The sequence below is a fragment of the Anticarsia gemmatalis genome, chromosome 6 (genome assembly GCF_050436995.1).
Source record: "Anticarsia gemmatalis isolate Benzon Research Colony breed Stoneville strain chromosome 6, ilAntGemm2 primary, whole genome shotgun sequence".
Lineage (NCBI taxonomy): Eukaryota > Metazoa > Arthropoda > Insecta > Lepidoptera > Erebidae > Anticarsia > Anticarsia gemmatalis.
Genome location: NC_134750.1, coordinates 751,760 through 768,481, shown reverse-complemented (window position 1 = coordinate 768,481; position 16,722 = coordinate 751,760). Strand labels below are relative to the sequence as shown.

The following is a 16,722-nucleotide window of genomic DNA, read 5'->3' as shown; positions in this document are numbered from 1 at the left end:
ACATACATCCTCACAAACTTTCGCATTTATACCATTAGTAGGATTATGTCAGTTGGAAATTCGTACCTATTAAATAATGTTTCTTACTTTATAATTGACGTTTTGCACTGAATAAGGAAAAATTCTTCGTAATTGTTGTGGTCAAACCAGTTTCATTATACGCTCTGTATGAATCTTTTTTTCTAGTTTTATTTATTAACTAGCAGTCTGTCCCTGCATTGTTCGGGTGGCTAGTTTTTTCTTGCAGTTAAAATAGCTTGCTTGAATTGCTGTTGTGTCGCGGTGACTTTCACAAACATATAAACAACGGACACACAGTACAACTAGACCCGAAACAACCATTTATGGATCGTAGAAATATATGTTTCGCGTGGGAATCTAACCTTCCGACCCCCTGGTAGTGGTGTGGCAACCTTAACCACTGCACCACGAAGAGCGTTAAATGAAAAGTATTTTTTTGTAAATATTTTTTATTAATATTCATCATTCGTCGTCATCATCATTCAATTAATTATTTTTACAAATCCATGGTGTGACAATGGTCCCTGGTCTTTCTTCGTATAAGCAAGCGCTGACAATTCGTACCATACTCCAGGTATTATTTTGTCGAATGTCACTTTGCAGCAGCTGGTAGCAGGAACATCTAATATAAAGGGCTCTTCTAAGGGATTGGCTGGAACCTGAAAAAACAGTAATATGTTGTAAATTCGGTCTTATACAAGCTTTCGATTCAAACCCAAGGTAATTGACCATAAATTTTACAAAGCTATTTCTATTACGAATGATCTCTCCTTATTTTTTTTTAGTTTTTAATATTTACGGTATATTAGATACTGCCTGTAGACAGGCAGACACACAGCGGAGGCTTAGTAATAGAGTAACGTTTTACCCTTTGGGTAGGGAACCCTAAAAACTAAGTTAAAGTACTCACATCATCAGTTTTATTTGTTTTTGAATCCTCAATAGACGGCGCAGGTGTAGGGTCATCTGAAGGTATTGCTTCAGTGAAAACATTTGTCTCAACAACTCCCTTCTTTTCCCAAATAACTATCTGAAACAGAAATAATTATTTTTAACTAGCTGACCCGCGCAACTTCGATTGCGTCCAATAAGAGAGAATGTGTGAAATTTTTCCCCGTTTTTGTAACATTTTTTACTGATACTCTGCTCCTTTTGGTCATAGCAATATATTGCCTATGTCCTTTCTCGGGTATCAAAATATCTCCCTACCAAATTTCATGCAAATTGGTTCAGTAGTTAAGGCGTGATTGAGTAACAGACAGACAGACCAGACAGACAGAGTTACTTTCTTTTTTCTAATATTAGTATGGATTTAGAGGCTATTTTCAAAGGACATATTGCACTGTGATTAATCTATCTATCTATCGTATGGGTAGTAGTCAACCTAGAGTCAAAGTTGTTCAAGCCGCTCGAAGGCCTTTGACGCGGCTTAACGACTCACCCATCTATGGAATGACCGCGCCAAGATTTGCTTAACCTAAGGACCGTTTACCGTCCGGAGAGCGCAACTGGCTATGGGCGCCTACGATTAATTGGTTATTATTATGCCTTGGAAACTTAAAAAAACAGGTTCGGTAAAAGTCCTCGCGACACAAGAGAAATTCTTAGAGCGGGAGTTATCTTAGAAAAAAAATGTGCCACAAAGATATTATGTAAGTAATAAGTAAATACCTTCTATTTACCTTATAACCAATAATAGGATCATACTTATCCCAATCCATGACACGTCTCCACCAAATCTTCAGCACAGGAGGTTTGTCTTCGAAAAACATTCCCCTGGATTTTAAATCAGGAGATTTTGGAAAATGAAACTCATACGGTTCACTTTCTACCAAATAAAGGCACACAAAGACAAACAAACAAACGCACTTCATGTTTTAATTATCGTATTATTAATAATGCAACTGCGAAATTCGTTCAAGAATGGATGTATGTTGGTCACTACGTCACACAAAAACTACTTGATAAATTTATATGAAATTTTCCACACAGGTAGTTTACAGAAATAGTACACTAAGTCGCGAGAAAAAGCTAGTTAATAAAACACGTGCTTTCTGTTATTACGTTGGATAAAGAATGTTTTCTTGACTAAAGGAAGTCTTAAGGATAAAATCTTAACATCTTGTGGGTTAAACCCGAGAACAACAGGTTTTATCTGATGTCGCGTATCATCTACGCTAATATTATAAAGCTGAAGAGTTTGTTTGTTTGAACACGCTAATCTCAGGAACTACTGGTCCGATTAGAAAAAATCTTGTGCAGTGTTAGATAGCCCATTTATCGAGGAAGGCTGTATATCATCACGCTACGACCAATAGGAGCAGAGTACCAGTAAAAAATGTTACAAAAATGGGGAAAATTATGACCTCATATGTGACGCAAGCGAAGTTGCGCGGGTCAGTTAGTGTTGTATGTAAATTAAAAGTAAGGTGTGAGTATGTACGTCTTTAGGTAATGAGGTATAGTGTCAGATGAGTGTAATTTTTATTTGACTGCCTCCGTGGCGCAGTGGTTTAGGTCACCACGCCGCTACCATTGCGTTGAGGTCGTGGGCTCGATTCCCATACGGAAAAATTATTTGTGCCATCCACAAATAGTTGTTTCGAGTCTGGTTGTACTTTGTGTCCGTTGTTTGTATGTTTGTAAAAGTTCCCGCGACATAAGAGCAATTCTTAGTGCGTAAGTTGTATTTTTAAAGGAAAAAGATAAGGAAAAAAAAATATTTGTAGTGTAGTCTGTAGTGTATGCGAATGTCACGCAGAGCTCTCAGATTCGGTCCTGGTTCGAGTTCATATCTTTACTCATTTAAGTCATAACTCCGTAACTAACTAACTACTACCTACTACTAGCTTATTGTGAAAGTAACATTTTAATTAATTGATTGCCAGTTCTAAAGGTAGAACCAATGACAAAATACGAAAAACTTCCAAAACTATGTATTAAGCAATTTAATCATTCAACAAAATCTGAGTCAAGCCTTAAAACGTCTCAATACAAAACAAAAAGACCGTGATCATCAAAACAAAGGCGAACTTAAATAAATCACCCGATCCTCGTTGCAAATTAAACATTATTCTTGAACGGAATTCCCGTTCGAGTCCGGGCCACTTTTATTGGAATTTTTGCCAATAGATACGTGGCAATACATACGTTAAACGATTGTAGCATTCACAGTATTCACACCCCACGGCATTTAGCTTCTTTATGTCAATCGGGACGCACACATATACACACACGCACACATGCACACGACATGCAAATCGCAAAGACGGAACAGGGAATTCTACGTGTATTCTATTTACTGTTGCTGTAGCACGGAATTGTGTTGGTTGATACTTGGAGCGTGAGAAAGATTGCGATTTTTTTAAGGATCTGGTATTAACATATCATTTTGAGATTAACCAAAAGATTTTCGTTGTTTGTGGTGGGTAATAAAAGACACAACAGAGAAAGTGGTATTAGGGTATTATTAAAAGAAAAAACAATGCATTAATCTATACTGCCTATATTTTAGAAATAGTGTACCTTTCGACATATTATTATGACGTCAAAAATTATATTTCATAATACTCAGAATCTTGGTGCAATAAAAAGCGAATTTACTTTTTATACTTTAAATGTACATACGAGTAACTAATTACTAAAATAATAATGTCACAAAACTTCGGTTCCTGTAAAAATATTTAAAAACGCCAGTTTCATCGGTTATCTAATGCAGCATTAAACCACAAGTGGTTTAAACAAAAGTGTGTTGAAATGAGCAAGTATCAAGACCACTCGTATCTACTAAAGCCCCACTATATCCCGTATTGTCCCTTTAACACGAAACAGAGGCGTATAACAAAATAAAATACGATACAAAAAGCGTTAAACGTGAACGTATTGATTTGGTGGAATTTTTATTAGGACTACCTCGGAGGGTAGCGCGTTTTATCTACCGGCCCGACTTATTGCTGACTTTTAATTTTGTTTATATGGAAATACGTGTGTCGTAGTTTCTTTAGATCTGGAATGTTCTTGCTTTACTTTGTAACGGTTTGGATGCGTTTAAATTGGGCGTTGCTGTCGGAAAGGTAAATATATAGTGGTGTTTTTTTTACTTTCTTCTTGAGTTGTCCATATTTTATAATATTTGATTTCCGCTAAGTATTGAAATTGCATGCATGCATGTATCGTTCGTTAAGTCTTTTTTATACGGTGATTAGATAGAAAGGCCAGGAGTTTCTTGCAAGCTCTTCTCATTGGCCCCACCTTTCAAACTGGCGGTAAATTCACTCTTTGTATCATCGACTATCATAAGTGTCAGGATTTGGCGAAAATGAATACAGGAAAATGAATAGGCGACAGAATCATGAATTGTTAACTCAGATAATTTTACAATTAATGGGAGAAAAGCATTTTTTTCAAGCTTGTAATTAAGTTTAAAAAAAGCCTCTCTTGGCCAATTTCAGGAGTATGCTTTTTGGAAACCAAGTATTTATAAAAAAAATGCTTTGACCTACAAGCCGTTTACTAATCACTTTATTTATAACTAGCTGACCCGCGCAACTTTGCTTGCGTTACCGAAAAGAGTATGATTATTTTCCCCGTTTTTGTAACATTTTTCGTTGCTACTCCGCTCCTAATTTCCGTAGCGTGATAATATATAGCCTATAGCCTTCCTCGATGAATGGACTATCTAACACTGTTTTTTTCAAATCGGACCAGTAGTTCTTGAGATTAGCGCGTTCAAACAAACAAACAAACAAACTCTTCAGCTTTATTATATTAAGTGTAGATATATATTTTATGCAATTAAAGCAAATAAGCATCTCTTAACATTTAGTAGGGGTCTTGAATTCCATAAAAATCAGGGATCGATTACAGCAAACAATAAATCAATACACAATCATACAAAATCATCTATCCTGCAAAAAAACATATGAAAACCCACCCCTATCCCATCCAATACACATACACCATAGAACGATCTGTCTGTCTGAACCGTTTTGTTGTTTCACCTCACTCATTTGACCACCTTTATTGGTCCATTCGCCGTCGTCAACACGTCGACACGTCACACCGTAGTGTACTTTTTATAGGACGTTTATTGTTTCAGAATGTACGTGTGTTTGTTTCGTTATTGATGCTCGGTTTGACTTTTAGGTTCGGTGTGATAGGGTGATTTTGGTTTTGTTGATGTGTTTTTTTGAAATGAAAAGTTACTTTGTCGTTTCGTTCGTATTATTTGAGTCCAGCTTTACTTGTTATTGTGTGTTCCTGAGGGACAATTAATGTAAGTTTAATCGCAGGATTCTACGATAGGTTGATCATTTGGCTTATTTTCTACAGATTTTGAGAATTTCAAGCCTGTATATAATACATATATGTTTGTGTAAAGAAAACGGTGACAAACTATGATATGTAAGGTTTATTTGTATATTGAAACTAACAATAAGTCGTTATGTAAAACTCTAGACAACATTATGAGAATGAAAACTTAAAGTTATCTTCATCAATTACAAATTGTACTTTTGCATAAACAATGCTCATTTCCATTACTTCTTTCAAAAACTATGACTAGCTGTCATTTTAACCTATAACTTCATCATCATCATCATCATATCGACTTGTAGACGTCCACTGCTAGACATAGGCTTCTCACAACGATGTCCACAACTGACCACAACGTCCAGTCTAGCGCCACCGGCTTCCATCGACTCCTCGCGACTTTTACTATAACTTAATTAACATTCATCCCAAATTCTTTCTGATTTATAATTACACCACAAAACGTAATGAATAAACCTCACCATCCAACAAAACGAGCCAACAAATTTAAGTAGAAATTTAAATGTAAGTAACGAAATGGGAAATGAGATTGTAAGGCGTGTATACACGAGTGGAGGGTATTCGGCACGGTAAGGCCGTGTTTACACTGTACGGCAAACGGCGCAAAAGGTACGGATTTGTTAGAATGTAAATCAAACTGGATGTTTTATTAAACACTTCAGTGCTGTATATTCAAATTAAGCGGCGGTGTCGATGGTAATATTATGTGGAAGAGGGTTTTCAATTATTTATGGGATATTTTTTTCTAAAGGTTTTTCATCCATTTGCTTTTTTAAACGGTTAATTTTCATAACCTTTTTATGGATAATTAGCTACGGCCCGCAACTTCGTCATTGTGATGAAATTTCTTGTTGTAGCAAATAACTTATGTGGTAATCCAGGTTATAAGCTATCAGTGTGCAAAGTTTTATAAAAAATTGTCTTTTACTTTTTACGTGAAAGTGTAACAAACAGATATACAATTTGTAGAGTTTTATTTTGTGAAGGACCAAGCTTCTACTGAAAATTGTATCATGTAATTTAAATGAATACAAATAAACACTGTCTATTAGAAAACTTTTAACTAGTATTTAGTACTCATGGCTGTTTCATCGTTGTGCAAGGGCCTCCCAAACAAGCGAGAGGTTAGGCCTTGATTTTATAATTCTTTATTATTTCAAAGGTCCTCTCCACATTTTCAAGCCTCGCAAGATTTCCACCTCAGCGTTCCCGTTGGCAATATTTACCCGTTACTTTCAGTAAACACCAGAACATCTCCGATATAACTCGTACAAGAAAATTAAGCTTGTTTAATTATCTAACTTCGCCCGCCTTTTGTTGTACGTGTAAGATTCTGTATTAAATTGGGTGAATCTTTAATTACTCCACCTTTTCAAATGTCTTTTTGTATTTTGTATGACTTTATCGAAATGCTAAATGAGTATGCTAAGTACTTACCTACTTCAAGTAAGATGTATATTTTTATGTTGTTAGACTAAAATAAAGAAAATAAAATTTTGTTAAGTCACTATAATTGTCTAGATCAGCTTAATTGAAATTTGAGTGAAAGATAGAGTCCTGAAAATAAACTTTTTTAAAGTAGTGAGATCAAATCCACTAAATACAGTAATATAAATAATTAGTTTGTAGAGATCGTAGCAAATAGATGCATTTGGTGTTTGCCCAGTGAAAAAACGAGGCCGTGTGTATTTTTTAAATGTTAAATACTCAGATGATAAGGTAAAAATTCATAGGTAAAACAAAATTGTTAACGAATAAGGATAAAACCAAAAACTAATTTAAGAATCGTAAAAACAATGATTATTTAACGTTTTCCCTCTGCCATTAAAAAAATATTTTCGATAAGCAAAACACAGATTTTCCTGAACATTATTCACGGTCATTAATAAGAAGTACCAGGGTAGCAGAACTCTAAAGGAACGAACTTCGTATCTGCTTCCGCTAACTACTAAAAGATGGTAATGAAGCGTACTCACCTTTATATACCTGTCTCTCTCGCACTCGTTGGGTTCGTATTTTTTTATCTTTGTCTAAGCTGCTGTCAGAGCCACAACGGCGATCCAGACGGTGACAAGAAATTAATTAGGGGAAGCTCGGGGAAAATAATGGTGTGCCGTGATTTTTAAATGAAATTTATTTTCTTCACTTCATTTATTTCTGGGCGACATGACACTTCGGAAATTATTAGACTTTAGAAGGCTTCCGGTTCCGTAGGTAAGGTTTCAACTTGTTTACCTTGTGACGTGCCATGGGTTTGTAATGGGAATTTTTTGTTCTGACATTTTAAATTGGTTTTCAAATTATTTTTTGGAGGTGTTAAATATTTTGATTTGAATTGGTTCTTTATGTCTGCACAGGGTGTGCAAATACGTGCTTATACAGAGTGTTTTTAAATTAACATCTAGAAGAATCTGCAAATGTAACAAAGAGGGATTTAAAACATCGTAAGTAACAATTGATTTCATGAAATTTTCAATACTGTTAAAGCATTCAGTCTCTATTCCGTCGAAAATTAGATAAACAAATCTGTAAAGACCTTACAGATTTGTTATATTGTTGCGCGTTTATCTAATTTTCGACGGAATAGAGACTGAATGCTTTAACAGTATTGAAAATTTCATGAAAGTCTGTTAACCCATTCTTGTATTGAAGCAATTGACTAAAACGGTCGAACGACACACAATACCTCAACATTAACCCTTTAACAGTCACTTTACTTAACCCTTAAATATCACTAAATAAAGGTGACCCGATATATCCCTAACCCTGTCCGCAACAGTAGGTGTTATTGTTAAATTGGCCCCACAGACCCGAGGGTCTCACAGACCTATCTTAATTATTAGCAAGGTGTTTAAGGGTTGAATTTACGATGTGTTAATACGAACCGATGTGCGTCGCCTGCAATTACGTTAAACCCTAAATTAAATTTACCTGGGGTCTATTCGACCCGTACTTAGTTACAAATTGGTGTAGTTTTGGGTGTTTAGTAATGTTAGTAGTGAAACAATTCAATTTGAGGTAGCTTTTATTGTTTAAGTAAAAGCCTTGTTGCTATTTGTGGTGATAAATTAAATTAATAAATACATTTGTCCAAATTTCAAGGTATTTTGTTTTGGGTTCGATTCGCGGGCAATGTGTTATTTGCTTATTTTATAGAAATAATAAGATTATTGACGGCGTGGTGACCTAAACCTCCATTTAGGTCGCCACGCCGCTACCATTACGTCGTGGGTTCGCACTAGCTAGATACACTAAAGTAAATATTAGTGCGGGAGTTGTGTTTAAGAAAGTATTTATTTATTGGAGTATATATAAACAAACATAAATTTGCGATCGATTACTACTATTGAACGCGTTTTCAAGTTTTAAAATATAAAACGCGCCATTCAAAGCGCTCTTATCCTTGCTTTTTTACTATCAAAGGTTCACGAAACTAGAAATAAGTTTTATTCAAAGCCCATAAAAATTAAATTTCAAACACACTTTATAATATTAATAGTTTTTCATGGCAGTGTCCATCAATCTATCCTCAACATTTTTAACACAAGCAAACATACAAACAAGTGCTAGCAAAACTATACCTTACTGATATGCAATTTAAGTATACATTCGTTTGAAACAATGACTTTAGGGGAATATTAGAAAAATTGCCTTGCATCAGGTTAGTGACTGTAAGTCAACATTTTCTCAAAGATAATTCAGAGAGGTAAATATTTGTTTTGAAAGTTTAAGACGAATTATCAGTGAAAAAATGTTTGATAAAATTAAATATTTTGACTGCCTCCGTGGCGCAGTGGTTTAGGTCGCCACGCCGATACCACTGCGTCGGGACGTCGTGGGTTCGATTCCCACACGGAACAATTATTTGTGCGATCCACTAATAATTGTTTCGGGTCTGGTTGTACTTTGTTTCCGTTGTTTGTATGTTTGTAAAAGTCCCCGCGACACAAGAGAAATTCTTAGTGCGGGAGTTGTCTAAAAAGAGAAAGAGAAAGAATATCAAAATTGCAATTCTAACATCAGTGAAACCTATCAAGAGATCTCGGGAACTATTCTCGAAAATCTATTAAAATCTTCAAATTGTACACGAGCTGCTCGAAATAAGATTACATATTTAGCTTATAGCAATTGGCTCATATTTAATTATTTTAAACTAAGTATATCGTTAAAGTATTTAATTCGGCATAAAAGCTGCAGTAGTTTGAGCTATTTAAGTTTTTTATACTTAGTCATAGTTTTTGATCCATACAAATAATACTACTAATTTATTAATATAAATGTTTCAAGTACCATAACACACGAACAAAACCACTTTAATACAAATTAAATCATTACGAAATAACGACATAAAATCACGAATAATATTAATATCAGTATTATAATCTCTTAATTGTTGTGTACCGTGGCTATTTGTATTAGCGATTAATAATATATTCATAGATAATTGTTAAAGTTGGCTTTTGATTTCATTAGATATGTATCTGGCTTGTATTGTTGCATGAGCTTTCATATTACACGTTTATTTCGTAAGAGCTTGACATTTCAACACGGCTAATTTCAAGTTCACATAAAATAATAATCAGTGTCTGTGTATAGGTTTTAAATAGTATTTTGGGAGGTAAGGCCCCAAATTAGGTGTCCCTGTGGAACACCTGGGAACGTTGGTGATTTGAAAATTTTCTTGACATTGTTTGGTCGAGTAGAGTCAAAATTGTGTAGTACTTTATAATGTATTAATTAAAAGGTTATAAATAGGTAGCTTAGTGTAATAATTGCTATAAAATGTTGATTTCAGCTTTCCGACTGCTTGTTTTATAGGGTCTATAAATGCATGTATTTGTAGCAATAGAGGCTGTAACTATCCTAATAAAATTTTAAATAAAAAAATATTGCAGACCGAAGAACCTATAAGGACTAAAAAAAATAATCAAAATATTGACCAGAAAATAAAAAGATGTTTTCTGAGCGTTCATATCAAGCTCAAATAATCCAAGAAGATCTTCACCGTTCTCCCAAACATGACTTGAAGCCAAAGAGGAAGAAATCTTACGAATCGTTGAAAGATAAGGCTAAGGCTTATTTGAAGCTGTTTCTGGAGACATCGTCTATCCATGGACTGAACCATTTGGTGGCTAGTCGAAGACAATTCTTTGAAATGTGAGTATTTGATTTTTATTAGTTTCCATAATTATATAAAATGATCATGCCCTTTTTCTAAAAGAAGTAGGCAAATTTATTTATAAAATAAATGTTCTTTGCACATTTAAACATGCCTGGTCCATTTTACTGGACCCTAGATGTGTATCAGTAATTTCAACTGGGATTGGATTGTTACATAATTATTAATATTACCTATTTTTTTTTTAACATCAGATATCTTTTCCTCATCACATGTTTTTTTTTTTCGTAAAGGCAAATACATCATGTTCTTGAATCTATTCCAGGATTGACCAAAGCAGTTAAAGTTATCCATGTTTAGCCACGATTTTATAAATATTTTATTTGTTCTAGATTTCTCTGGCTATCCATCATATTCATGTCAGCATTCGGCTCCCTGTACTTGTCGAATATGACCTGGAGTCGTTACCAGTCCTCTCCTACCGTGGTCTCCATGGACCGAGACATGTTCGCGTGGAACACCACCTTCCCTTGCGTCACCATCTGTCCTAATGGCATCAGGAATATTGATAAGAAGAAACTTGAAATTTACCTCAGGTTAGTAAACTTGGCATACATACTTAAGTTAATGGAAATGAAGTAAAAATAAAGTTCTCTTCCGGAATATTATATTAGGTTCCAGAATATTATAATTTTAGAAGGATAATTAGTTTCATACTAGACCTCTTTCTGGTAGATTATACACGCTAGTAGTTGGTAAGATATAGTCAGTGGCAATGGGATTATCGGTAACATCTCAACACCTTCTTAAAAGGATGGTACAACCAGAGAACGAGGTGGTTAGAAGTACCGTAGAAATTCTTGCTCAGCTGTGGAGCACTGTTAATAGGTTTAATAATAAAAATAAGAACACTACCGCAGAAAAGGGTATATTCCCGGTGTCCACCCCCTGCTTGTCCACCCCGGGTGGACAGAGACACAAATCTTTTAAAAAGTTCTCGGTGTCCACCCCTGGGGGACAGTGAGAATTAATTTTAAATTATTCCCGCTGGCCACCCCGGGTGGACAAAGACCTGAGTTTCATATTACTACTCTCGATGTTCACCGCCGGTGGACAAAGCCACTGCTTAAATAAACATTCTCAATGTCCACGCTTGCTGGAATTGGGTGTAAATAATTATAACAAAATACATTAAGTTAAAGTTAAATTTAAACTATATACCTACTTAATTAATTTTGTTATATTGTGTGTCCACCGGGGTGGCCAGCGGGAATAATTTAAAATTAATTCTCACTGTCCCCCAGGGGTGGACACCGAGAACTTTTTAAAAGATTTGTGTCTCTGTCCACCCGGGGTGGACAAGCAGGGGGTGGACACCGGGAATATACCCAGAAAAGGGTAACACGCATGATGCCAAAGGAATAACCATAACGGTAGCGGTGGTAAAAACGAAATAGTCCAAGATCAGCGATGTGTCCTAACTGTTATAATTAGATTATAAAATAAGAAACGTTAGGTATTTTAAATTTTTAAGATAACCTGTATTTATTACTTTCAGAAACTCCCCTGAAGAAAACAAAACAAAATTAGAAAACTTCATCATAGGCCTTGCCAACGCTACTTACAAGAGCTTCGAGTACGTACCAGAGTATTCTGACATATCGCCGGACAAGTACATAGATTTGTTGCTCAACTTGTCGTTAGCTTTCAAGCCTACGTTGACGATCGGAGTGTCGAATGTTATGTTGACGATAGTTCCTACTATTACTGAGATGGGACTCTGTTATGCTGTCAATTCGAGGATTGCTGAGTATAATTCGCCGGAGTAAGTATCCTGTTTCATAATAGCGACGATTTTCTTCTAAATTATATCAGACCTGCTTTTCAAGGGGGCTGTATGGACTGATTTGATTAACAATTTGTATCTTGCTTTTTTACTTCCATACCGGCGGTTATTGTTAAAATGCAGTGATACGTCTTATTAATCAAAATATTACAATTTTGACTCTCGACATTAAAAAAGGGGTTTAACTTTGTAATTTTAGTACTACTCAAGGCCGTCCTCAATTCTGGAAGGAGACTTTTGCCCAGCAGTGGGTCAGTTATATGTCGTTTTCTTTATTTAGTACATTTTACCCCAAAAAATAGTGTAAATTTCGGTACATCCGTAAAATATATAAATAAAATACACATTATTAAGCTTGATTATAGGTACAGAGCAGCCAATCGGTGGGATATTATAACAAACGGCAAGAAATCGCTATTCATCCATCCTCTTGATGGAGAAGTGTTTGCTCAGGTCATGAACATGTCTTCACCTTATAGTGTAAGTTATTATGAGTCAAACCGAAAACTATTACCTGGTTTTAAAAACTAATATCACTCCATCTGCCACTTTATCCATTGGATAGAATAGCCAATACTTGTCTATAAGTTGGGAACCAAGTCCTTAACTTTGTTCAGCTCTTCTTTTAATAGAAGTGATTTTAATCAAAAGAGTTGTTAATTAGTATTTTAATGTAATATTTTATTAATATAAATTTGATTAATGAACTTAATGCATGCAGTTATCTTCTTGTCTTTTTTCCTTTATATATTTTAGGTGTTCATTCATGGTCCTCAAGAGATACCAGACATAACTTCAAAGTACCAGTATTCAGCGGAAGGCTACTATATGAAGTTATACGTCACGGCTCTTACTGTGTACACCTCGGAAGAAGCTTCCAAGTAAGATATCCTGTAAACATTTACTTGTTTCACTAACAAAGATGTAATGAAAAAACATAATATTATTATTATTTTAAAAAGTTTGTTTTGCCTATTTAAATATTAAACTAAGATTTTCCTTTATTTATTTCATGGATAAATTCGACGTTATAACGTTTAGTTAAATATTGGAAAATGATCTGAATGATGATGAAATTATATTTTTTTAATGATATTGTAATACTATTATTGTTTTAAATACACAATTTATTTCAAAAAAAAGTTACACGAGCGCAAGAGTACACGCTTTAGGTTTGAACTTAGCAATGACCCCAAAATGCCTAAACAATCGCTTTAAATAATTTCGCAAATAATATAAAGCTGTTTCCAGGTTGAGTGTAAGCCAGCGTCGCTGTCGCTTCCCTCACGAGAACAACTTGAAGCACAACTCAATATACACATACACTATGTGTAGGATGGAATGTCGCATCAAACTGTGTCTCAAGCACTGTCAGTGTATACCACACTTTTATAGGAGGATTGGTAAGAATATAACTAATATTATGAGTAAGAAATAAGCATTGAGACCGTAGAAATGTCGAGGGAAAGCAAAGGGTACCATAGTTCTTCAAAAGTATCACAATCAAAGAACATCGGGCATTTTTGTATGGGACACTTACCTACCGCGAACAAAAATAAAATTAGGTACGGTGGATAGGCAATTAAATCTAGTTTACAATGGTATAGTTCCCATATCTGTGGGTCGTGGCAATAAGGAGAAAATGGACATTTAAAAAATATTTATAAAGATTTTTGGGCAATAATTGAAGAGGAAAAAAGGATTCAAAAATAATTAAAACAACATATTTTTCTCTTAACTTTTATTCTGCTGCATCTAAATCTAAAATAGTTTCGTCTAAAAACGCCGCAGGTGTGTGAAATTCGTCTTGATATACAGCCCAAGATAAAAAGTATACCACACTGGCGATGTGCGCGCAACTCCCAACAGTGCGGCGGCCGTGTATACAGGAACAGTAATAGCCCTCGAGGCTTTGTCTTCCCTGCAATGCCGGATTTATTAGTAGATATGTATAATAGCGTTTTGCTCTTATGTGACGGGACTGTATTCTGCCTCGTATTAATATTTTATTTTCTACCAATTCTCTGCGATGGTATAATTCCATTATATACACTCCGTTTGGCCGCATGTGTTCGTGGCAATAAGATTTGGCCAGTTTCAAATGGTATATTCCCAAGGTAAATAAAAGTAGCTCGTCGTAAGTCAATTGTGGGAAATCTCTTAATTCGGGATTGTTTGCATCTAGCGGCATGAATGCGACTCTTTGTCTGTTTAAATTGTTTCGAATCACGTTATCAGCCAATTCGTTTTCTCTATTTATGTTCTCATTTATTATATTTTTCATTTTACTAATTATTTCCATTTTCCCATTATTGTGAATCAAAATAACTACACAATATTAAATATGATTGCAAACACTGTCATTTAAAAAGGTTTTGGTTTATGTTCGCGACTTTTAAAAAATCGGGTAAAAAACGCCCGATGTTCTTTTATGACTGGGTTTAGAAAATAGGATCAAACTTTTGGAGCTGACTGTACCTAGTGGACCCGTGCTAATGTAAGTAAGGTCAATTTGTATTGCAATATATTAGGTCGGGGAAAAAGTCTTTTCGCATTATATGTAGTATGTATGAACTTGTAATAATATATTTTCTCTACACAATAAAGCTCTATATTTGGGTACCTCACGAGCTCACTGAAAGAAACCTAATGAACCGTGTATTTATTTGTGATTCTTGAATCCAAAGAGATTGTATTACAAGTTCATACATACTATAATGCGAAAAGACTTTTCCCCGACCTAATACAACTTTTTTCTAAAATTGGTATTGGTGGTCTTATATGTTTTTGTTTATGATTGTACCCTATTAAATAACAACTGTAACTGCTTATTATTTTATAGGTGATGAAAAAATCTGCGGTGTCGAAGGCATGCACTGTTTATCAAAATACAAAGGTAAGCCAATAACAGGTTGAGCAGCATACTCTCTCATTTTGCTGTCATACTTAAATATGTCTTCTTCTTCAGATGAGTTGTACACTCTACAAGATAAAACTGGGAAGAGAATCAACTGTGGTTGCTTTCCTTTATGCGATGATGTTAATTACGTCACTCAATCTAATGTAAGTAACCCATTCTTTAACCACAACTAAAAACATGCTAATAGTCTTTCAGTGATCCAAGTTGCACAGCAAGTAATTAATATCAGGATTTTAGTGTTGGCTGTGGTCTCGGATTCAACTCTCGATTAGGGTAAATGATGGCACCCTAACAATTTTTTTTTAATAGGGGCATATATTAATTAATGATTGATTGATTGTTTTGTAGCTAAAGGTTTGTCATGCTTTTGCCACAAAATACGATACAAAAGTCCATTATACTAATAAGACATTTCTTCAGAAATTGAAACAATCTTACCTACACATACACTAGTTATTCCGAGAAATGAAATGAAGACCAAGTGATGAGCAGTTGCGTATTCCTAACTCTTCAACCATCGAGACGCTCTTGCTATACAAGTATTATTATTATTTATATTTTGTCTGCAGGCTCTTCAAGAATGGTTCTTGGGTACCAACTTACAATGGGGTATGGTCACATACCCTCGTATGAGATACCGGCGAGATATTATCTTCGGTTTCACTGATGTATTAGGTAAGTAACTCTATTTTAAAATAATCTCAATTTTCCTTCATTCGCATTAAGTCTGATTAAGAACAAAGTCTAAAACTTGTCGGAACGTTACTTAGAAAAAATGATGTTTTGGTGGTTGTTATAGTGAAAAATAACTTTATCTCAGCTCAATTTCCAAACCTCCGGGTAAATATTAGTTAACTTATCAAGTAGTATATATCCAAACATTTTCATAAATTTGTTGTTATTTATCTATCAGATAGGTTAAATGTCGTTTTCCCATAAGCCGTGAAACAGGCCCTTATCGTTATTTACTGTCTAGCATTTGCTTGATTAAATAATTTTCTATTTCCCAGTGGCTGTGGGCGGCATGGCTGGCTTGTTCCTCGGCTGTAGTGTACTTAGCTTCATGGAGATTGTCTATTTCATCACACTCAGACTTATGTGTTATACCTATGGACATAGTGCAAAGAAATAAAACTTCTTTGCCTTCATTATAAATGCTTAACTCCTTTTTCAGCTGCTCCAATTATAGATTATAGATGCGTGTACGGTAAAATAATTTCCTATTGGTACATTGTACTACGTCAAATAGAAATCATTTACATGCTTTAAACACGAAATAAAGCTCTAAAAATAAAAAGCGTTTATTTTTTAATGCCAAAAAATATTAAATGCTATTTATATGCCGTGAGTTTCTTGCCATTTCTTCTCACGAGTAACAGCTTTTCCGTAACGGTGATAGTTAAAAAATAATATGACGATTTCAAATACTTGTTAAAAGTTTATGGAATAAAACATATTTAACGTAGAGTTTGACTTGACTTATTA

The 16,722-nt window shown here is 34.8% G+C and overlaps 3 protein-coding genes across 3 annotated transcripts; 1 reads left to right on the top strand and 2 right to left on the bottom strand.

Moving 5' to 3' along the window:
• Positions 1-471: 471 nt before the first annotated feature.
• On the bottom strand, positions 472-2,082 carry LOC142973843 (uncharacterized). The gene is made up of 3 exons (XM_076115863.1): positions 1,704-2,082; positions 932-1,051; positions 472-680 (listed from the first exon to the last, which is right to left on the bottom strand). Exons 1-3 carry the CDS (start codon positions 1,893-1,895, stop codon positions 504-506), a joined length of 489 nt encoding a protein of 162 aa, XP_075971978.1. The 5' UTR covers positions 1,896-2,082; the 3' UTR covers positions 472-503.
• Positions 2,083-10,287: 8,205 nt separating this feature from the next.
• Positions 10,288-16,369, top strand: LOC142973813 (sodium channel protein Nach-like). Its single transcript, XM_076115837.1, has 10 exons — positions 10,288-10,509; positions 10,864-11,067; positions 12,030-12,296; positions 12,683-12,797; positions 13,074-13,198; positions 13,569-13,720; positions 15,160-15,213; positions 15,286-15,380; positions 15,807-15,912; positions 16,248-16,369. Exons 1-10 carry the CDS (start codon positions 10,307-10,309, stop codon positions 16,367-16,369), a joined length of 1,443 nt encoding a protein of 480 aa, XP_075971952.1. The 5' UTR covers positions 10,288-10,306.
• Positions 14,052-14,601, bottom strand: LOC142973625 (uncharacterized). The gene has a single exon (XM_076115528.1). It carries the CDS (start codon positions 14,599-14,601, stop codon positions 14,059-14,061), a length of 543 nt encoding a protein of 180 aa, XP_075971643.1. The 3' UTR covers positions 14,052-14,058.
• Positions 16,370-16,722: the final 353 nt, after the last annotated feature.